Here is a 23,286-nt window from a genome sequence, read left to right as displayed (position 1 = left end):
TGTAAACTGAGAGCAGCATTGCCTGTATTTATTTATCTTGATGCTATTTCGAGATTATGAGTAGATTATTACTGAGATAGACTCTTATCGAAAGCTCCTTTTCACATGACAACAAGTTAATTGATCTTATTGTCTCTGGAACTCAGCCTTTTGTTTTTCTCTAGATCATGACATAAAGTAACCTGTTATGAGAAAACAAGCTTTAGTTTCTCTAAGAACAGAAGCTCCAAAATATGTGGTTCCCAAGTCCCCACCTAATTTCAAAGTTCATTATTGCTGTGATGACAGTTGGGGAGGATCTATAGCATTAAGTCAAGACATGTGTAATTCTGTTTTGCGGCCTTAGGTTTAGCAAATGTCTGCTCTTAAATGCGGGCAGATTATGCTTCAGGCAGGTGCCATAAAGGCAATCCCAATATTTGCTGAGACAGGAAAACAAATCAACAAAATATATGAACCTATTTAAAAGCAAGCCTTCTCAAGATAGTTGCATAATTAACCAAATATTACACAAAACAAACTTAGTCATTTCAAGATAATGATATCTTTCAAAAGATTTTAAGAGAGGCCGCACTTGGCTTAAACAAATGCGAGTCCATATATATTCATAATCAGTCAAACCTCATTCCAAGAAAATCAGACAAAATTTCCAAAATGCAATGAAGTCTTTAATCTCTTATTTGTTAATTGGTTTTAACCTTTACATACAGACACAAATTCAAAGGAAATATGTTTTAGTTTTTTTCGCTGACCAACTTAATAGTATTTAGAAAATATATAAAATGCATTTCAAATGGTTGCCTGCAACAATAAAAACTCAATCCTAACTGGTCTTTCAACATCCACAGTGCATAATATAGTGAAAGGATTCAAGGAGGCTGCCAAATTCTCTATGCGTAAAGCCACTGCTGGCTGCACTTTAAGCCCCCATAGAAAGTTTGTCAAACTCGACTTCACAAACTGCGGCAAATGCCAAAATTAGAGTCACACAACCCTGGCACACTGGATTACCTCCCGATTATTGAAACCTGTTTACAGGTTGGTGCCAGAACATCAGCAATGGATGAGAAAACAGCTTTGACAAGGGGGCATTTGGTTAACTTTCCAAAGCTTATATTACCTGTATAGGTTGTGTTATCATGTTTTAATAAATGTAAATAAATGTCAGTTATTTCTATTTATCCACAGTGCTTCACACACATACATGCACATGCTATTACATGCACGGAACAACAAATTACAGTGCACAGCAGGAAACCTACTGCATGTTTTGCATTTAACATAGTACTGCAAGAAGTAATTCTATATACCAAATCAACCTGTGCATTGGCAACATCCAGAAGGTACACAAAAAGTGAATGGATAAACAACATATTTAAAGGGATGGTTAAGGTTTTTGGTAGTGGGGTTGTGTTAAGTACTTATGTGTCGTTAGTACCATACGGAAGGGGTCAGAGCGCTCTATGTTTGGAGAAGCTGGGAGGAATTCTCATGAGGGAGCCAAGCTAACAGCTAACAGCAGGAACAAAATACATTTTTACTACCCAAAACAACTTAAACCTCAAAAACGTCATAGCAGTTCAGTGAACGCTGCATTTTAGATTTTTTTTACTCTGCATCACTATCGCCTCAGACCGTTGTCTATTATTTTCTCAACCGAACAACTTCCACATTGTTCTGTGTCGCTGCGTACCTAGCATATCCCAGAAGTTGTATCAGACCTGTTGGATATCCTCCTCCTGGGCATTACTTGCTCAAAGATTTACAAGGTGGTACATATTTGTGCTTTCCAGGCTGTTCCAACATCTTTATTGCCGTATCTTGATGCAGCTAGATTCCCAATAATGCTGCTGTCATTCACACCTTTTTTCAGTTTCTGTCAGATGTGGTGGCCATGATAAGAGCTGTCAGATGGCTAAACATGTCAGAAATTGTGACTGAAAAGTAGCCCATTAAGACAAAGTATCAACTTGTGGTCACTTGAAGTATTTCCAGACCGTTGCTCTGCTCTAGTAAAATCTATATGTTTATAACCACAGCATTATCTGACACAAACATCATTCAGGTGAGTTGAAGACAGCATCTGTGCAGTGAATGATCTCCCACAGAGAAAGTGACAGAATGTCCAAAGCGTTTTCTCACACAATCCATAGGATTGTGGCATCCAACATACATCAGTGGATAACTTCACCTCTCGCGCATGCAAGGTGTTACAAGGACGATGGTCCAAATAAAATGGAGATTGAATGTGGAGAATTCTGAGAGGAAATCTGGCAGCAGAGCAAAGCGAAGAGCTACTCATGGCACCACAAAAGAGTGAATTTTTTTCCATCCAAAACAACACAAACTTAAACATTTTCATAGCTGTTGAGGCAAACAGATCAGACAGTTGCTTACTTTGTCATTATTTTTTTCAACTGAAGAATGTCCATGTTATTTAATGTCATTGCTTGGTGACTGGCCAACCTATCCGGCCACAGATCAGCGGAGTTCGTGAGGAGTCAGGTCAGACTTTAGACATTGCTTTTGCTTTTGTTCAAAAGATGGTAATTATGTTTTCCCAAACTTTTCATTCCTTTTTACAATCTCACAGTTGGTATTTTGGGATTAGGCTAGCTGAATTGTTGATCACAGCTGATCAGCGGAAGGATACATTGGAAACCCACACTGCTCTCTACTGCAGGCTGGACACTAACTGCTCATGATTCCCACAACCCGCTTAAAAAGAAAAAACGTGTATCCCTTTCACATTTAGCGAATTCTAACAGCTCTTATCGTGGCTGCCACTTTTATTCTTCCCAATCCGTCGGATTTTCTGTCGGAGTCTTTGTTCCAAAATAATCCTATGCAACATTTAAACTGACCTATATTTTCTACAACTTCCACTAGAATTCCACTAGAGGGCTGCACGGTGGTTAGTACTGTCGGCTCACAGCAAGAAGGTTCCAGGTTCAACTCCCAGCTGGGGCCTTTCTGTGTTGAGTTTGCATGTTCTCCCTGTGTATGTGTGGGTTCTCTCTGGGCACTCTGGCTTCCTCCCACTGTCCAAATGTTATGTTAATTGGTGTCTCTAAAACTGTCCTTAGGAGTGATTGTTTGTCCCTGTGATGGACTGGCAACCTGTCCAGGGTGTACCCTGCCTCTTGCCCTATGACTGCTGGGACCCGACCCGACCCGACCGACGGATTAAGCATTTACTTTGAGATGGATGGATGGATGGAAATGAAAGAGATTTAACAGGGCCTGGTTTGCTGTTTCCATTCGTTATGCTAAGCCAGCTAACAAGTCACTGCTGCTAGCCGTACATGTTTACCCTCGATAGAAAATCAGTCTTCTTTTCTTATGCAACTATTCCCATCATGTAATCCCGAGTGCAAACACACACACACACACACCACAGAATCCCTTGAATAAACATTAACTTAATGCCAAACAGCGAGGCCTCTGCACTTTCCTTTAGTCAAGCTAGGCTGCACCTCAAGTTTTAGCACCACAGAAGAAACTTGGTATCAGTTTACCTTAGAAAAAAAGATCCCAATAAGTATGTTTAACATTTTCAGTCAGTCTGAGGAAAGTAGTCCTCTCCTGATTTATTCTGTGTTTAAATGTTGCACAGGTCCTTCATCCATCACTTAAACCAGACAATTGTTATTAGTCCACGTTTCCTCATTATGGACAATTGAATAAAATAAATTTAACACAACAGATTGCTGTAGGCTTGCTTTGCAGTATCACTACAGTTCCAAACAACAGACCTTGAACAAGCAGCAATCTGCTGGAAGTGTACAACTGCGTCTTTAATTTTCACCTGCTCACAAAAATTAGGAATTCACTTCCTTGTGTGAGTCAGGCATGAGGGATGAATAGTCAAACTTGTCTGCTGTGAGTTGCTAACACTTCCTTTTGCTCTCACACTTCCTCGTGTTTTGATTTTGGAGATGAAGAATATTAGCAGCACACAAAGTACTCTTTTCACGATCTATTATCACGTCCATGTTTTAGTTGTGTTTTCTTTTTTTTGGGGGGGGGGGTTAGTTAGGTGCTGTTTACACATACCCGGGTATTTTGATAAACGCATATTTTCTAACCTTCGTTTGCAAAAAAAACTAGGTGCACACAGCCCCGTTTTTAAAAAAAAACACGTCTATATTGATCCGCATAAATACACTATCAAGAGCTGTTAAATTACGCCAAGCCTGACGGTGGCAGTGTTAGAACAATGAGAATTCCACACAAGCCAATCAGAAGCCTAATAGAGAACCGCTGACAGGAAGAACTTCCGGATCCTTTTCAAGAAGAAAATATGGCGCCAGGCTCATGTGTGTGGACTGATAGCGAGACTGAGCTACTTTTACACGTTGCGCTGGACTATAAAACTGCTAAAGCCGTGAAAAATGTCTTTGTTGTTCAATACATTGTATGACTGTAATTTTCAAAATCACACAAGCGAGTATAGCTCTCAACAACAGAAATGCTGCTAGCACCTCCATGCTTGCCAGATAAACAATGGACGGAGAGAATGGCGTTTTCACGCTAGCATCCTGCCAACATGGCGGATAGGGGCGGGGCTCTGTACTATGACGACAACTCCTCATTCCATTCCCAAAACTCCGTTTTTGTCTCTTTCAACCAGTTTACACACAAACGCTAAACGGAGTTTTAAAAAATCTCCACTTTTGCCGGAGTTTTTTTTTAGCTTCGTTTTCGGAGGAAAAAACTCCGTTTGTGTATAAACGAAAGGCACAAACGAAGGGAAAGGTCTTCGTCTATCAAAATACCCGGGTATGTGTAAACAGCACCTTAGTCTAGCCAACAGTTTTGTTACTTTTCAAGCTGTATTGAAGGTGTTAACAGTTGATCTGAAATCTCCCTTCCATGCCACTGACAGCAGAGTGGATAAACTTGTTCCCTGGTTAAACATGGCGTATTTCCGGATGCCACAACGCCAGGCACCCTGATCTGCTTCCTCAAGACACCTGATTTAACTTCCTTGTAGTGTATGTGACCAGACAAAACGTGCACCGACATGCCAGAAAGGTAAAAAAAAAACTTACACTATGTCCATAGGGAATTCTTTCTGTTCATACCGTGCAGTGTGTTTAGTGGCTATGAGGGAAATCACAATCACAGGCTCAAAGCAAAAAAACATTAATTAGCATTTGGTAGCATTAGTAAAACCATTTACTTTGAGTTCATGCTTTTCATATTGAAATTACTCCATTACAAACCATTAGTGCTGCTATAACTGAAGAGGATAGCAGCTCAATGATCCTGTGGCTTGCAAACAAAGCACTGTTCTCTGCCTTCAAGGCTGCTCCTCTGAAAAACCTGATGTGCATCACCATTAATTACATTAAATCCTGTCTATTCTGAAGCCAGGCACAGTCTGTTGGGTCTGGCTCCACTCAATGGTATGAAACAAAAAGGATTAAAAGGACAGCGTCCATCCAAACGCATTCTGGTAACACAGGTGTTTGGTTTGAGCATATATGGATCCAAATCACATGCATCAGTTAACACAAAAGCAATAGGTCGGAACATTTAAAGTGATACCAGTGAGTGCGATTAAAAAGATACAACAACACTCCGTTTAATCTCTCATTTATCGTGTTAATTCAACAGTGTCAACAATAATAAAACACATTTCTGTTACAATATAAAAAGGCACAACATCGTAGAAATTAAGTCTGCCATGCTGTGTTCAGCAATGGGCCTGAAAATATGTCTAAATGTCACCCCCTGCTGGAGACGACAGGAAACGATATGCATAATGCAGAAGTTTGGTGGTTTATTTCATTGTATGTTTTTTAAAAAACATTTTTCAAATGGGAGCAAAGTGATTCACTATGTCATGTAGATTAAAAAAATAAAAATAAAAAACATGAAAAAGCAAAAACAAAAACAAAATCCTTTTTGCGAGACCCATTATTCAAACAAGGACCAACAAAGTCACAATTTCCCTACTGCCAGCCAGGTAAGTGAGCAGCACTTAAGAGTCATGTGAAAAAGAGAGTACACACACAGTCATGTTCTAAGGTGTCATGCATCAGGACATAACTGAAAATAAATAAATAAAATCTGGTCCTTACCAGGCCTTATAATAAGGTGATTAACAACATTTGATCTTAGAAAGATCATTGCTGGGAAGGGCCATTTTCCAAACTATTCGGAGATTTAATTCCTCCACAGTGATGTTAGAAACTGATAAACATCATCCAGAAAACAATTAATTCAAGTTATTGATGCTAAAGGTGGCTCTACAAGTCACGAATCATGGGGTTACTCAGTTGTTGAACACTTATTTCTGCATTTTGACTTTGCTTTTGTTGAACAGATGACGGCACAATCAGGTGTCGTCTTTTTTTCTTTTCTTTTTTTTTTAAATCAAAGGTTGTATTTACCTCATCTAAAAAACTGTTGAGGACCGGCTGATATCTTATTAAATCCTGACGTGTGCACCCTTAGAAATAAAAGAGGGTGTACTTTCTTTTCCATATTGCTGAATTCGCTCACTTACAGGCACACTGAGACACTTTGGGAGGATGAAGCGATGCAAAACTAAAAATTATTTAATGCCATTCACACTTTCATTTGAGTCCATGTCTTTGCAAAAATGATCTTGCACATTTTTTGACAACTTTTAATTACTTTTTTCAGTCACTCTTGTGGTCGTCCAAACCCCATCCACAACGACAGGACTTTTAGCTGATGAAGGTCAGAGGACCTGAAACACTGCGACTTCTACCTTCTCTAAATGGTGGATAAACTCAAAGCTGTGTAGACCAAATTAGTAGTGGTGCAGATGAAGCCTATCAGGTTGCAGAGGTTGGACACCCCGTGGTAACGCCCAAATTTGCTCTTGTAAGCTCTGTACTTGGGGTCCTGCTCTTTAAGCTTGGCATACTGCTCCTTCTGGCTGCTCAGACCGACCTGGTTCCCCAAGCCATGCTCCTCCTCCACCTCCCTCATCTGGAGCATCACCTCAGTGGCCGCTGGACCGAACCACTGGGCATTCAGACCCGACATGATCAGCGCCACAAAGAACAGAACCATCTGGAAGTTGAAAAGAGCACAGAAAAACGACGTCATTGCTCACGACGCTCACTTTGACCAAAATCACCCACATGACGAACGGCACAGTGTGGTATTGTTGGCGCTTCTATGCTAACAGCTCTTTCTAAATGTTCAGATGGAATCCATGTTCAAACCTGCAGACTTTCGTGCCAGTCCAGCAGCTCTCTGGGGTGGTACACAGCATACACAGCCAGGCTGACAAAGTTACTTCCCAGCAGACAGTAGAAGTACACAGGAAATAGCTTACTTTGTACCAGGCCGAAGGTGTGCAGCGTGACCTGCAGTATCAGTGCAAACCCTGCAGGCCCAAAAAAAGAAGTCTAAATCAGAGGTGAAACAGAAACGCATTCACTATGTCGGAGCCTTGGCTCCTCTGTTTGTGCGACTCTTACCTGCAATGAAGGAGACCCAGACCTGCATGCCCCAGGTGAAGGAAAGCACCATCAGGTGCAACACTTTGACCAAATCTGTTGGCTCCCCTTCTGTTGCCATGGCGTCGCTTGAGAAAAAAATACGGTCAGCCTACATGATCCTGGTAACTTGTCATTGTTTGAGGTTCACAGATCCGATTGCTATGCGAGCATGTGCAAAAGTTACAGGAATTACAACTATTAACTAAATCTAAAGTAAACTTTTTGTGTTGTTTTATGTTGAGTTGTCTCTTAAATAAATATAATAATGCTTATTATATGTTCAAAATCAAATCAAATTTATTTGTATAGCACATTTCATGTACAAAACAATTCAAAGTGCTTCACATAAAATAAAAGCATTGCAGCAGGGAGTGGAAGAAGCATTAAAAATACATAAAAGAATATAAGGAGAAACAAATAAAATAATTTAAATGAATTTAAAAACAAGCAACAGTCCAGATAAATTAAAAGATGTCGTGCAGATTTCATGCATAGACACATGAGAAAAGAAATGTTTTTAACCTGGATTTAAAAATGTCTACATTTGGTGAAAGTTAATCTCCACTGGCAGTTTGTTCCACTTGTTTGTAGTCAAATTTAATATTGAACTCTAATACCAAGAAACCAAATAAGTCAGTACTTAAAATGTATGTTTTGTAAACTTTTCACTGTGGACAAGTGATCAAGTTCAAACTCAAGTTTTAATAGGCTTTCTGTTAAGTAGTCCGTTATGTGTAGACACAACACTGGCTCATGCCTTGAGCTATATGATTCACATGCCCCAGAAAATGGTCAGTGACAAGGACAGGCAGCCAATGTCAAAAGAAAAACGTTAACAGTCTCGAGAACTATGGCTCAAGACCACATTAAAAACACTACAAGAGAGTCTGGCTCCTTGGAAGCCGAAATATAAAGAGATGAGGGGAGGATGAAGCCTGCACAGCACTGCATGTATTTCATATCAGCATAAACAAGGTCCACAGAGATAAACGCACTGTGAGTGGTTGTCCACTTATGTAGCAGACCTGATAAAGTTCCCAGCATGAGATAAGACCAAAGTTAGAGCGCGAACTTCACGTCAGTGTTCATTAAGAATAGAAGCATCCTGTAGGCAACATATCGGCAAAAAAACGGTAAAAGCAAAAGAGAGTGGAGGCAGGCAGACCTCTCCGGGGACACCAGCCGCTGACACTTTGCTCGTCAAGCTAACCAGCTATAGCCCCTCAGCTATGACAGTTACATAATGTCAGCAGCGGTGCTGGCTTCATTTACGACTTCAGCTGGATAATTGCAACCACAACACGTTACACCTGCCTTCAGTCACATTGCTTACCTTTTTTTCAGCGCGTAATTCTGAATGAACTTCCACTTCTCAACGTGCGTAAGGTTCAGAAGGCGAGGCAGCTGCCTGGCTCTTCCTCTGTCATACAACTGTGTCCACACGCCCCGCCCCTCGACTAAAGAGAGACCAATGGGAGTCTTTGATAGTTAAAACTTTATTGTTATGTAATTTTTAATTGGTTCATCATTTGCAATATTTACATTCACAACCCCTCCCGTAGTTTTAGAGAGCACACAGTTGCGTTATTAAAATGTACACACAGGTGAACATCAGCTTTGTGTTGTGATGTTGACCAAATGTCAATTTTGTTTTTTCAATACGATGACGTTGGTCAATGAAGACAATGAAAATAATTTCTTGGACATGTGTCTGATTGGGGATTCAAGTATTTATTGCATTTCAGAAAAAAAAATCCCAACTTTTCTTGAAATTAAGTTTTTTAAAGTTGGCCAATGAACATGTTGGCAAGTGTTTCATTCAGCACTTTCCCATAAGTACATGCAGGGTGAGGGTCGTATGCTACATTTTTGGTTATAGATGAGTGATCAGAAAATATTTTTTTGTTTGTTTTCCAGCAGGACACTTGCGTTTCATTTGCCTAATTTTGGCTCTTTTTGAATCCTGGACACAGTGTAATGACCAATGCTGCTAACAGAGTCTCGCCTGAACTGTTTTCTGTCTTGTAATGCAGTAATAAATTACAAATTATATATTTTATTGAATAATATGAAGCACATATCTGCGAATCTATGAATAAATCTTTTCAGACCTTTTTGACACATAAATCTGTAAACTGCCTGTCATTTCTCTTCTTTTTTGTTTTGTTCTAATGGTCTTTTTTATGGAAAGTCATAGCATGTGCACCGTTAGGAGTATTTTTCATCTCATCTGAAGCAGGTCTGTCTATTGTCTCAATGGGGGCGGGAGTTAGACAACGGGATCGGTGATTGGATGCTTTTGAACCAACCAGAGCGCGCTCAAATTCTCACGCAACTTATCAGAAGCGTTCGGTGAGATGCAGCATCCGGATCAATTTGCAAACGAATCTCACGAGCATCCTTCGCTGCGAAGCATCCTTTAGGTAAGAATACCGTTAAATTGTTATTCAGGTGCCGAAAAACGGCGACATATCGACACAGACTCGGGGCATTTCGGCTCCGTTATTCACGTGAAAGATAAACTCGAAAAGCCTTTTTTTTAGGTCAGGTTGTTGTACACATGCTAGCAGCTGTTAGCTTTTAGCGACCAGTGGAAGCTTTTGGTGCCCGAGTGCAAACGTTCTGACGCCACCTGACAAGTTTGAGCTCTGTGGAAGAAATGTGAGCTTCGGACAGGATTCACGGTGAAATTAGTACCAATTTAAGTGTTATTCTAGAGTCCGTGTGCTGCATTACTATTTAGAAGGTGGCGATGAAATGTGTTGTTGTCGGTTTAGACCTCGAGACATTTACTGTCTGTGAAACAGGTCATGGTCAAATAAAAATGAGCAATATTTAAAAACCACCAACAAAAAAAAACAACAACAACATAACAGATAAAATCTCATCTTTAATTGGTTAAGTACATTGATATATATATATATATATATATATATATAAACGTGTCGTGTTTTCTGTGGCAGGCACTTTGCTCTTTTTGATGCATGAAAAAACACGTTAAGTCAGCAATAAACTTAACAAAATCTCTATGCAAAAGAGTTTAAAAGTCTCTAAGCTGTTGGAAGTGTGTGTGGCAGATAAGAACAAAACGCCCCCACAGTGTTTCTTTTTATTGCAGAGACAAAATGGGGCGCAGAAAGTCAAAGAGAAAGCCGCCTCCCAAAAAGAAAATGACTGGTAACCTGGACACTCAGTTCACCTGTCCGTTCTGTAACCACGAGAAATCTTGTGACGTCAAAATGTGAGTAACTCGTTTTGTCTAGCTGCTCTTGAAATGCATGCATCACAGGCAGCGTGATTTGAAGTCACTGTTTTCCAGGGAGCGGACCCGCAACACGGGGATTATATCCTGCAGCGTCTGCCTGGAGGAGTTCCAGACTCCTATCACCTGTATCCTTTGAAACAACAAAAGACGGCAGAACTGTTGCCACTTCGGCTGAACGTGGGTGTGGAAGATGGAGCTGATTTGATCGTAATAAAAATATCATGGGGTTCTCACCAGATCTTAGAATTAGGTGAGTACAACCTCAGATGAACAGCAGCACATGGCATATTACAGTGTTATTATTCGTTTAACAAAAAAATGTAAAAGAGTGTTTAAAAAAAAAAAGAAAACCCCAGCATTGGTTTATGCACAGCTCTCTTAAAGTCCCAACACAGCATTTCAACCAGGTTGAGGTCTGGACTTTGACTGGACCTTTGCAACACCTCGATTCTTTAGTTTTTCAGACATTCTGTTGTAGATTTGCTGCTGTGTTTGGGATCATTGTCCTGTTGGTGACCCAGTTTCAGCCAGGCTTTAGCTGGCAGACAGATGGCCTCGCATTTAGCTCTGGTATACTCTGGTATACAGAGGAGTTAATGGTGGACTCACTGACTGCAAGGTGTACAGGTCCATGGCTGCAAAACAAGCCCAAATCATCAGCCCTCCACCACCGTGCTTGACAGTTGGTATATGCTGTGTTTGGTTTTCTCCAGTTTAACATGTCTTGCGATGTTGTTCATCGAGCTTGTATTGACCTGGTTGAATTAAATGACTGTAAATGAATTTCTGAGGGCAAATGCAAAGGTATACAACGGTGGTGTTCCTCAACCTTTTCTCCACAGATCTGTCTGAGCCAGTGGACGTCTACAGTGACTGGATCGACGCCTGCGAAGCAGCCAATCAGTAGTCACGTTTGCGCAACACACCTTCTTTGTAACTTCACTTTTGTTCTCGGTGAACAAGTTCCTGTCGAGTTAACACAAAACAGCAAAGCATGTCATTCTTCTCAGAAGTGTGTCACATACCTTGTTTTAGCTCAGCTACAGTGTGACCTGCAGACTGTGACACATTCCTCTGGCTGGGTCAGAGTCGCCGTATTCACAGCAGACCGTCTGCATTGCAGCCCTTTATTTAAATGTATTCACGTCAGTGATTTGTATATTTTTAGTGCTGAATTATTATTATTTTTTTTTTCTTTCTCCCTGTTTTGGACCAAATTATCGCATAAGTCCCCATCCTCTGATGGTAGTTTTTTGGTTTCTAGACAAAGAAAATCTTATTACCAGACACTAATAAGATAATGTTGCTGATGTGCTGTGTCTTTTATTTTTATTCTTTTCTACCCCGACTGCACCGAAGACTTTCTGTTGGTATGGACTCGTGTATATATCTATATTTGTACTGTGAGAAGAAAATCACAACCATGTAATTTCTATCCCTTCTCTTGTCACATTTGTGTACCTTGAGGTGCTGGCAATGATTAGAGAAATAAAAATCACACTACCCGTTTTGATGTGTTTTTTTTTTTAAAATTTTTTATTGCACAAATGTCATGTTTAGTGAAAGGTGTATAAGGAAAAAAGGGTTAGAAACAAACTGACACGTTAAGCGTGAACTGGTCCTTTACATTTCGCCCATCAGTTCTTTTCGGAGTAACGGAGGGATGGTAATTATCATAAATCCTACATTCCTATTTTTTAATTTGGTGAACTGATCGTAGGGCAAATGAAATCCCAATGAGAAACTGATGTAAGCAACACTAGAGGGCGCACTTCTGCTAGTTCTGTGTGGCTTCTGCAGAGAGGCAGCTGCATTCAGAAAGGCCGTTTGCTCCAGCCGCCTCTGCTCATTATTACAGCTGTGTGTCCTCTAACAGTGGGAGGGATCCAACCTTAAACTAACAGGACATTCGGTGGGTGTACAGTATGATGTAGTCATTTTTAAATGGCATTTATCCACATTTGGCATGATTCACCTTACTGTCATTTAATGAGCAATGCAACAGTGTAGAAGTCTTTTCAAGCCAATTTATGGTTTCTAGCTGCACTTGAGCCCCGTTTAACTTAATTTGGTTATGTGCACCATGTTTTGTGAGGGTCCACCAGGTCCCTCTGCAGCTGCCTGCGTACTACCCAGATATTTCTAACAGATAGTTGACCTCTCATTCGGAAAATGCACGCCAGAATGAAGAGACGGCATTAGAACAGCACCATGGGGGGCTTATTCTGAGGAAAATCTTTGCAGGAGAGTTACTGTAGTCCACAGTCGTGCAACAATGTAAACTGAGAACATGCACATGGTCGGGGAGGTGTGCTACAGCAGACCCCAAAGATGGTGATGCTGAGTCCCAGCTGAATCCCAGTTGGTTATACTACACAGGTGCAGTTACCACAAACTGGCCTTAAGAATCCTGCTTTTGAAAAAGTGCCCACTGCAAGTGTAACATTTTATTTATGTTCTAGTCCACCAACTGACAGACAGTAACAGTATTACCACTCAAATTTTAGTACAGTAGAAGTATAAGTGGCGTAAAATTAAAACAAACAAACAGGTGCAGCCAGGTAAAGTGCAAAAGAGCAACAACCATAAAGCCAAAGTCAACTGAGGCGAAAAAAAAAACTTGCCAAAAAGATTAAAACTTGCAGTTCAAAAACTAATTAAAAACGCTTATACCGACCTCTAAGCTGGGTACCACTACACCTACATTTGCTCCTTTATAAAAGCAGCGAACTGTACGTCACGCAAACCTACCGTTGGAAAATACTTTCCCACAAACCAAAGACTCGCACGCTCCAAACAAACCATGTCAAGCAGTCCTGTGAAATGGCAAAAACAAAACAAATAATAAAAAAATTTTATAAAAAAAAAAAAAAAGACGGTCATTTATAACCGTCAGTGCAGGTGCTCATCAAACGAAGCAAATGTCCGCACAAAGCTACATGTCCTCCTGCGCTCTGGTCAGTCCGTGGACCCGGAGCGTCCGTGTCATCCCCAAAAGGGCTGAAAAATCCTCGGGCCCGCAGAGCTCTAATGTGCACGCGGGCCCCGTTCCAACTGGGCCAAAGTTCAATAGCACCAACACGGCCGCTCGCTTCCTCTCGAGGATCTTTCAGGTTCTGCCTCAGTGTTCATGCTGCTTCGGAAGGGTAAGGATGCGAGGTTAGAGGGATGAGGAGCTAAAAATCTCTAAATTACAAGTATAAAAAGCTGTCGGGAAAATATCTATATAAATAGCAACGTCTGAGCATCGTGTGGGTATTTTCTAGCAGTAAAAACATTAACTGAGGGGACAGAAGTTGGCCACAGCACGACATTTTCTTTTTGCTCATGGAAAGGCAAACAGTAAATTCCTAAGACTGAAAACATGTTCAGTAAAGAAGGGGAATGAAGACGACAAAAAGACGTCAGTCAGAATTAAATATCAGTCTGAAAGGGTTTGCTCGTCACAAAAGCGGCTGTGGCTGGTCGTCTGAAGTCAAAGCAAAGAGGGGGAAGGGGGGGGGGGATCTGTCCATGGTGTTTTTTGTTTTTTTTTTCCTATTTTTTAAAATTTATTTACTTCTTTAGTCAGAATACTGGTTGTAGCCATCAAACTCCACCTCGTCCCCGTTGTCAAAGCAGGCCTCAGTGGGGTTGCTGCAGTATTTGTTGTCGAAGACCTGGCGGGGGAGGCCGTAGCTGGTCATGCCCTGCTGGGAGGCCACTTTGTTGGTGCCCATCTGAAGAGAGATGGTGGTTGTGTCACACGTCTCCAGCCCCAGGTTCTTGTCAAAGATGTGCCTCCTAGTTCCTGGAGCCGTCATGCCGGCCTGAGGGACATGGAGCAAGTCGTTTTAAAAAGGTGTACTTCGGTTCAATTAGAACAGGAGAATGGCGACATGGTACAGGTATATCAAAAAGTGTTAAAAATGAGCATAGCAGTTTGGCGAGTCAGCCACTTATCTCCGACTAGAAAAATAACGGAAACCTTTTAAACAATTCCCATGTATTAGTGCAGTGAAAAAACAAACAAACAAAAAAAAAAACAGCTCCTACTGGATTTATTCTAATTTAATTCATATAATTTTCAACTTAACTGGCCAACTCAAAGAGCCACATGTCATCTCATTTTCTTTCTTGGGAACAACTGATTATCATCCTTTAAATGTTTTATGCCATTTATATTTGACCCTTAGGAGAGAACCAGAATCGAATAACCAAGCAAAACATGAGGGAAACATTTTCCTTGTTCCATTTTTAATTAAATGTAGTGACTAAATGATGTTAAAATAAGTGGATTAAAGAAAAGAAAAAAAAAGAAGTAGTAGTAAGACTGTCCATCTAATATCCAGAACCTTATCTGCATCACAGTGTAAAAGGCATGAGGATTGAAATAAGAACACTCTCCAACCTGGCTGGCTCCCTTGTTCGTGCCCATCTGTAGGCTGATGGTCGACTGGTCCATTGGGTTGTCCATGCCTATCTTTGCGTCGTACAGATGGCGACGTGTCCCGTAAGAGGTCATCCCCTTTTGGCTGGCAAGCTTGTTGGTGCCCATCTAAAGACGGAACGAAATGGAAGGAGATGAATTTGCCAAGTTTTATCTTATATGAATCATCTAAGATTAAATCTAAGGTGACAGAAAAATTGGAAATCTATCCATTATCCCATTGTTCCTAGCTCACATCTGAGAAATCAGAGCAGCCAGTCCACAATTCAGTGTGAAAGTCTGACCACAGAGTGATACATTTCAGCTTTTCTAACCTGCAAGCCGATGATGTTCCGTCCCTCCCTGAGCTTCTCGGGAGCGAAGCGTCGCTGGTGTTTCTCAGCATACTTCACCCCTAAATCGTACTTAGAGTGGAAACCTTTAGACTTGGCCTGAAGGGGAAAAAAAGTGGCGCAGAGGCCGAGGAAAATGTGTGAGTTTTTCCACATCTAAATATTTTTTATCATACCCCTGCAGTTCTGTAGTCCTAGTCCACACAGGTACAGTTCAATCAATTAAAAAACAAATCAATTAATAGAAAGAATATTTGATCCTTAGCAGCTTTTTAAAATCTGTTAAATACAACCTAATTTTAACAACAACATATGATATATTAAACTGTCGTTTATTCAGCAAAAACTAAGTCAAAAAGCAGAAACAGCATGGGAAGAGTCCACCCTTGCTGCTTCCATAGGAATTTAAATGTAAGTAGCAGCCAGGTGCTTCTAATGAAATGGACTTGATTAACTGATCATCAGTGTGAGCGCTTCCATTAAAAGGAGATGTTTCGTCAGTTTGCTGGTATGGAGCATTCAGGTGTGTGTTGACACAATGCCAAGGAGGAAAGACATCAGCAATGACCTTAGAGAAGCCCATCAATCTGAGAAGGGTTATAAGGACATTTCAAACTACCTGGAGTCCATCATTCTACAGAGATAAAGATTCTTCACAAGGGGAAAACATACAACACAGTTGTCAGTCTCCCCAGGAGTGGACATCCCAGCAAGTTCACCCCAACAAACAAACAAACAAACAAACAAGAGCTACATCTCACTCTACGGGCCTCAGTTAGCATGTTAAAAGCTAAAGTATAGACAGTACAGTTAGAAAAAGACTTAACAAGTATGGCTTGTTTGGAAGGGTTGCAGGAGAAAGCCTCTTCTCTCTAAAGAGAACATGGCAGCACAGCTTAGGTTTGGAAAGTGACATCTGACCAAACCACACGACTGGAACAATTTCTTCTGGAAAAACAAGCCCAGCGTGGAGATGTTTGGTCATAATGCACAGCAGCCCGTTTGGAGAAAACCAAACACAGCATATCAGCACAAACACCTCATACCAACTGTCAAGCACAGTGGTGGAAGTATGATGATTTGAGTTTGTTTTTCAGCCACAGGACCTGCACACCTTGCAGTCATTGAGTCAAATATGAGGCCATCTGTCCGTCAGCTAAAGCTTGGCTGAAACTGGGTCATCAACAGGACAATGATCCCAAACACAGCAGCAAACCTACAACAGAATGACTGAAAAAGAAAATAATAAAGGTGTTGCAAGTGTTCGGTCAAAGTCCAGACCTCAACTTGGTTGAAATCAGGGCTGTAGTACTCGAGTCCGTCTCGAGACGTGTTTTTGATGGTCTTGGAATGGTCTCGGACTCGCTAGTACTTGGACTTGGACTTGTCTCGGACTCCCCTACTGGTCTCGCCAAACATAGCTGTTGGACTCGGCCGAGTCACTTTAAAACACCGCCCATCGAAGATTCTAGATTCTAAGACCTTGATAACCAATCACACAATAGTTACTGAACATTCTAAACATGTATCTTCGCGCGCAGTGCATCCGCGTAACTGGCATTCAGACTGTAACTGTAATTCATCAGAATTACAAGCCTCAAGCTGTGAAGATGTCTGCCAGCTCTGCTGTAATTAAATGTACCAAATGATCCATTATGTACGGAACCGCAAAACCTTAGCATTGACAGTGGGTGTACGTTCCAATTTCTAATGACTGTAAATCAATGAAAAGTGAACACAAACTGTAATTTGTTTTTCTGTTGATGTCAGCAGAGTAAAGTGTGTGTGTGTGTGTGTGTGTGTGTGTGTGTGTGTGTGTGTGTGTAAAGCTGTTCTCACCATTCCAGCCAGAGCAATGAGTGTGGACTGGACCTGAGTGTGGTTGCAATTCTCAAACAGATCGTTGGCCTCAAAGAGGTCATGTGGCTTCAGACCATACTCTGTGATGGCACGGACAAAATTCCCTATGTTTTCCATCTGCGGAAGACAGCAGGATGGAAAAAAAAAAAAAAAAAAAGGAAAGTTGAATTAGTCGAGAAGAGGCATAGATGGAGTTAAAGTCATTTCTTCGTGAGTCACCGTGAATACAGTTTTACAATCTGTTATGCATTTTGTCTTCACACAGTAGGTTATACTTTGGGAAATTACAGCCATGATAAATCACACCTGATCAGTCACAGGACGTTTTCCCATCAATCTATGCATTGTCCTTAAAGTTTATGACTCTGACAGGGTAAATTCCTTTTTGAAGGGTGCATTAATCAACCCATAGGAGCTTTGTTTTTGTTTGTTTTTTTTTCACTCCAGTAAAATGTAGACAAAGATATGGCCTCAGGTGTTTTATGGAATGCAAACAAAACTGTTTGCCGTCAGTGCTAATGCTAAAGCTTGACTGGTACACCGAGTTTGAGCTAGCGCATTACCTGGTGCCAGTTTTGACTGGAGCCGTTGACCTTCCTCACCGAACCTGGCTGGAGGACATTAATGAGTCTGCAAAAGACAGACAGGAAGATTTTCAAGCAATGTCAAGTTTGCAAGTGAATTTCTGATAATGACTGATGAGTGTCTGAGCTGTGAGAACCAGTGGCTATCCACTCACTCGCACAACAAGACTCCATCCTTCAGACTCTCCATAAAGTTCTCCCCAATTCTTTTGCCAGTCACATCCTCAATCCACAGCCTCAGCTCCTCTTCCTTATGTGGGTCATACTTGCCGGCCAGCTGAGGAGCACAGATAAAAGAAAGACACAGCCACATTATTAGTATTAGCATTTAAAATAATATAGTCCCCTCTTTAAGCAATCAAAACACATCGTCTTTGAACCAGTATTGCCAAGTTTTTTTTTTTTTTTTTTTTTAATGTAATGTTGCCAAAGTCTGCTGAAAAAATGTTTCATTTAAAAAACAGCTAAATATCACAAGATGGTGTCATACAGTAATTTGCCTATTCATGACACAATTACATCACCCGTCCATTCTGCTTTATTCCCGCCTTTACAGCATAAGTATAGAATATTTTTGGATCTTCCAGCAAAAAAAAAAAAAAAATAAAAAATAAAAAAAGTTCAATTTCAATCGAAATGTCATCACACCATGAATTTCTCTGCAATAATCAATGTAATATGTTCCAAACTTCCTGTCCCCATCTCCTTCCGTCCTTCCCAGGGAACCAATAACCTACAGAATATCTTTTTGAATATCAGTGGCATACATTTTGGGCAAAAATATATGAAATGGAACAAAGGCATGGACGATGGGGTAAGTCTTAAATCTTACGCAAACACAAGTATCTGCTTTTACAGCATTCAGTCTCTTAAATAACTTTGGTTTCATCTATTCTTTTCTCATAAAGGATAGCGCACCATAACTGAGAGTCTTACTGTGTAATAAAAAGCACTTTGAGATGAGGAGTATAAACAGAAGAGGAAGAAGAATGAAAATGAAAAAGGCCTGTGGACATTCCTGCATGCACAACCACACCGGCCTCCCTCTCTTCTCTCCATGTATTTCCTTACTGGCACTAACACGCTGCCCTAATACTTTGAATTCTGGCATGGGGTTTAAGCCCCCCCCCCCCCCCCCCCCCGTCTCCCCACGCGTGCGCAAACATACACACACTCCTGCACGTTCTCATCCCCTTTTCCTGAATGTTCTGCAGATAAGTCTTCCCAGTCTGGGATCAGCAGCCAACACAAACAAGTCTTTCAAAGCAGCAAGGATAGAGTGGCTTCCAGTTCATCACACCAAACTTGGGAGAAACCGCTTTCCTAAACACTCCTCCTTCTGACTTTCTCGCTGCCCTTCTCCTATTGGCTCAGCTCACATTTCTCACTCTCAAACACTCTCTTCTTCCCCTCTCCCTGTGGGTTTTCCAGAATCTGCCCTTTTAAAGCGAGCTGACTATTCAGGCAGCCCAGCGCTGATAAAGGCAGGCCAAGATCAATGGGTCCTGCTTCCATGAGGTGGTTTCACAGAGTTTTAATCAGGCGTGTCGTTTCTTGCAGAGCTCAGGGACATGGTCAGAACCTGTTGTTTTCTGTGCTTTTTTAAAATTTTTTATAAGAACACGTGAAGCACAAACAAATGGAGCATGAATATAAGAGCAACATCACTTTGACTCAAAACACAGACATGCTGTTTTTGTCAGGTATCAAACCATAACCAAAACTTGTCAAAGTAGCCAGTTGTGAAACAAGTGCTCAAATCATTTAACATCATGAGACCATGTTGTGTTTGAGTGTGGCTCAGACTGGTAAACCTGATTTAAAAAAAAAGCAAAAGAGAAATATTTGACTATCAGTACATTAGCAATCTTTGGTTGTCTGAAGTTTGCCAGTATTCACTCAAAATAGCCATCATAAACTACTGGTCATACCAGACCAAGTAAGGCTGGCAATAAAACTCCGGAGTCTACTCAACTGAGCCATGCTACATGCTTCTGCCCTTTTTGTTTGAGCACATTTGTATTTCGTCTTGAACAGGTTGCATAAAAGTGTTTAAAATACTTCAGCTGACTCAAAAATAAAACCTACATTTTTTTTTTTTTTAAGGATTATTGGGTAAGGTTTATATTTTTCTTTTTCCCCTCTTCTTTGATTGCTTTTAACTGCATTTTAATTTTTATTCTATTTTTTATTCTCTTTAAATTGCTTGTTTTTATGCTGTTCTTATAAATGCCTTGTCTTTATGTAAAGCACATTGAGTTGCCTGTGGTATGAAATGCGCTAAATAAATAAAGATGCCTTGCTAAATGAACTTGAAAGTAAAAATTCGATAGCAAAACATCATCAGGCACTCAGTTGTTGTAGCTGGATGAAAATGGAGCTAGTGTGACCGACTTTACACACAGACGGGGCCATAAAATCCGCCGTGGTCTCCAAATTAGGTTAATAGTTCTACATTGTGCAGTGGACAACACAGCGCACCCTTTACACAAAGCAAGAAAGCAAACAACAGTCTGCACGTCTTCACTGAAATCCGTTCAATTTCATTAAGTTTGGAGGTCATTTCTTGCTTTGCCGGAAATTCGTGACCTTGGGAATGCTCCGGAAACTTGAAGGCGAGTAGCTGGTCGCTGTGAGATTCTGTTTTTTTTCATCCTTATGTTGTTTTTTGCCCCCCATACTTTCAGAATATATAAATGGCCACCATGAGCTACCTGTTCTGCCCATACCAGACCAAGTAAGGCAAATGTCACTGTGAGCTGACGCCGGTGACTGAGCGATTGAACGATTGTATATTCTGAATGCAGAGTTAAGTATGTAAGAGAGAGATTATCTAAAAAGCAAATCGTTGGGCAGCCATTCACTGCACTGTCTCACCAGAACTGGTCCACAAACAGAACGAGTGGAAACATTTTCCATCCGTTTTTATCCGATGTACATACACAAAGAAATACTTCCATTGATTTTATTTTATTTTTTTAAATTTCTCGGTCTGCATCATCTCGCTCCCATCCTCCTGTGTTCTGTCAAGACAGTGTTTTATCATTCTTGACTCCCATGTAAACTGTTTAGAGTAAGGACACTTTCTCATGTTCCAGGCCACATCCCGGCCACTCCTTAAAAGGCCATCAGATGATGCTTATGTACCTGTCGATCTTTGTGCCGCATCCCTGCTCCTCGCTGATGTCATCCCTCTGGAACGACCCATCCCGGGATCGCCCAAGAAGCCCATCGGCCCACGTGAAAATTCAATCCCCCCCCCTCCCACCTCCGTTTAACTCCTAAACTTCCACTTGATCGGCTCGGTGACGGTAGCAAAGCAACAGCCAGCCTTGGACGCGAGGAGCCGGCTGACTGCTGAATAGAAGTAATGAAAGGAATGTGAGCTTCACAGAGAGCAGCGGAGTGAAATTAAAGCACTGCTGAGAGATGGAACTATTCAGAGGAGCGGTCACATCCCTTCAGGACAATGATGATGATGATGATCTGCATGCTGGAAAAGTCACAAGCTGACCTTTTTCATCCTGAACACAGACTGTCAGCAGCTCCGACTCATCCGCACAGAGACAGTAAAACACACGAGAACAGTTTGAACAATACACAACTATCTGATGCTTCGATGCTGGGATATGTCACAGTACAGGTTTTATGTTTCGCTGGGTACAGCCCCATTTAGAATCAAGCATCTTTACTTGTGAATAAAAGTCCAAATTTGCCCTACTTTCCCCTCGCTGTTTTCATTTTATGTTGCTTGCAACTTCTTCCCCTGATTTTAGTTAGTACCAGCTACTTTGCAGACTACTAATAAGGGACAAACCCATCGAATGCGTATGACATCTGATGCATTTTTACACAAGGGTTTACTGACAGAACTTGAACCACACTCATCCCCAATACTCATCCATTTTTTCCACGTTTGGTTGGTTTCATTTTTCCATGAAAATGAATGAGCCAGGTAGCAGAACCTGCTTGTGTCGCACTCCCACAGACCAAATGCCCTGACCCTTCTATAATCGCATGAATAATTTGGCCACTAAGACCTACTTTCAGCTCCAAAACAATCACCTCCTTCACCGTGTGATCTGTTACCAAAAGACAGGAGAGCGTCACCTGAGCTGGAATGAGACTTCATCACAGCTAATGCATCATGCTGCTTTAGCATAAAGGCTGCTTTAAGAGTTTATGCAGCTGTTATGATATATCATAACAACAACAACAACAACAACAACAACAACAACAACAACAGTACACCCAGTGTGCAGGACTCCGTTCCCTTAAGTTCCCAAAATATTCGATGCAGCCACATTTGGGGTGTTTATACAGTGTTTCCTCACTGACCCTTGGTGGGCCCCTGACTCCACCTGAGGAGTCAATACTCCAACTGCTGCGTGTCTACATCCTGTAACACTTCTTAACGACAAGATGAATGAGAACCTACCTTGCTCTTAACCTCGGCAGAAAGTCCAAAGGCTGGGCCGCTCCTGAAATGTGTTGTCATTCTGGAGGGTTTTTTTGTTTGTTTTTTTTGGGTCTATTTACAGAGGAGCTGGGAGAGAGCTTTGAAAAATGGAGAAGCAGGTTGCAGCACTCTTTCCGAGGTAGGAGAAACGCGGATAGAAAGTCCCCAGGAATTCCGTCGATATTTTATTTTTCTCTTTAAATATACAGCCTGTGTAATTAGTCGCAGTCGTGCTCGGGCCAGCTGGTGAGGGTTTCGGACAATTTTCCAACACTTTTCTGAATCTTTTTAAACTCTTCCCATGTGTGTGCTCTCTGATTGGACGAGGCCGTCGTCCAATCCGGACGTAGCGTCCTCATCTGGGGGGAGTGATGTCACCGCTCGGGCATTAAGGTTTAATCAGTGTCACTTTTTCCACCTTCCGTCCAGGCAGGGATGATTCTGGCTTGTGTAAAGATGTGATTTGCTGAAGTTATGTCACTGTCATGTTCAGCCGGGGTTCTGTTATTATTCATGGTTTTCACATACTTTATATGAACACTGACAAATGTTTGTTTGGCTTCATATTGTAGTCCAATCTGTCCTGTGAATCACCAAATATTCATGAAATCTATATAGAGAAATTTATTTTCAGTATAACAGAAATATTACTGTCATATTTTCTGAAAGAAAATACTAACAATTTTGACATGAAAAGGAGTAGCTCTGGTGCTTATGATAATCTATGTTGGTGTGCCTCATATACACTACTACTAACTGTTGCTAGTTAGTTACTCAGCTAATCATCAGCTTTTAAAATAAAAACTCAAAGACTTGGCAGCTAAGCAAAGCCCTGTGATGAACTCTGAAATATAACATTCACAAAGAAAA

General features: G+C 41.1%; 3 protein-coding genes across 3 annotated transcripts; 1 reads left to right on the top strand and 2 right to left on the bottom strand.

Moving 5' to 3' along the window:
* Positions 1-5,585: 5,585 nt before the first annotated feature.
* Positions 5,586-8,937, bottom strand: tmem205 (transmembrane protein 205). The gene is made up of 4 exons (XM_075454317.1): positions 8,821-8,937; positions 7,467-7,573; positions 7,209-7,372; positions 5,586-7,053 (listed from the first exon to the last, which is right to left on the bottom strand). Exons 2-4 carry the CDS (start codon positions 7,564-7,566, stop codon positions 6,751-6,753), a joined length of 567 nt encoding a protein of 188 aa, XP_075310432.1. The 5' UTR covers positions 7,567-7,573; positions 8,821-8,937; the 3' UTR covers positions 5,586-6,750.
* Positions 8,938-9,834: 897 nt separating this feature from the next.
* On the top strand, positions 9,835-12,262 carry elof1 (elongation factor 1). Its single transcript, XM_075454275.1, has 4 exons — positions 9,835-9,910; positions 10,606-10,728; positions 10,807-10,877; positions 11,595-12,262. Exons 2-4 carry the CDS (start codon positions 10,613-10,615, stop codon positions 11,657-11,659), a joined length of 252 nt encoding a protein of 83 aa, XP_075310390.1. The 5' UTR covers positions 9,835-9,910; positions 10,606-10,612; the 3' UTR covers positions 11,660-12,262.
* cnn1b (calponin 1, basic, smooth muscle, b) lies at positions 12,257-22,676 on the bottom strand. The gene is made up of 7 exons (XM_075454274.1): positions 22,396-22,676; positions 18,113-18,234; positions 17,937-18,003; positions 17,353-17,490; positions 15,496-15,612; positions 15,143-15,289; positions 12,257-14,561 (listed from the first exon to the last, which is right to left on the bottom strand). The coding sequence occupies exons 1-7, from the start codon at positions 22,453-22,455 to the stop codon at positions 14,316-14,318; spliced, it is 897 nt and encodes a 298-aa protein (XP_075310389.1). The 5' UTR covers positions 22,456-22,676; the 3' UTR covers positions 12,257-14,315.
* Between the last annotated feature and the right edge of the window lie 610 nt (positions 22,677-23,286).

The sequence above is a fragment of the Odontesthes bonariensis genome, chromosome 21 (genome assembly GCF_027942865.1).
Source record: "Odontesthes bonariensis isolate fOdoBon6 chromosome 21, fOdoBon6.hap1, whole genome shotgun sequence".
Classification (NCBI taxonomy): domain Eukaryota; kingdom Metazoa; phylum Chordata; class Actinopteri; order Atheriniformes; family Atherinopsidae; genus Odontesthes; species Odontesthes bonariensis.
Note: the sequence above shows the minus strand (reverse complement) of the source record. Positions and strands in the feature narration are given on the sequence as shown.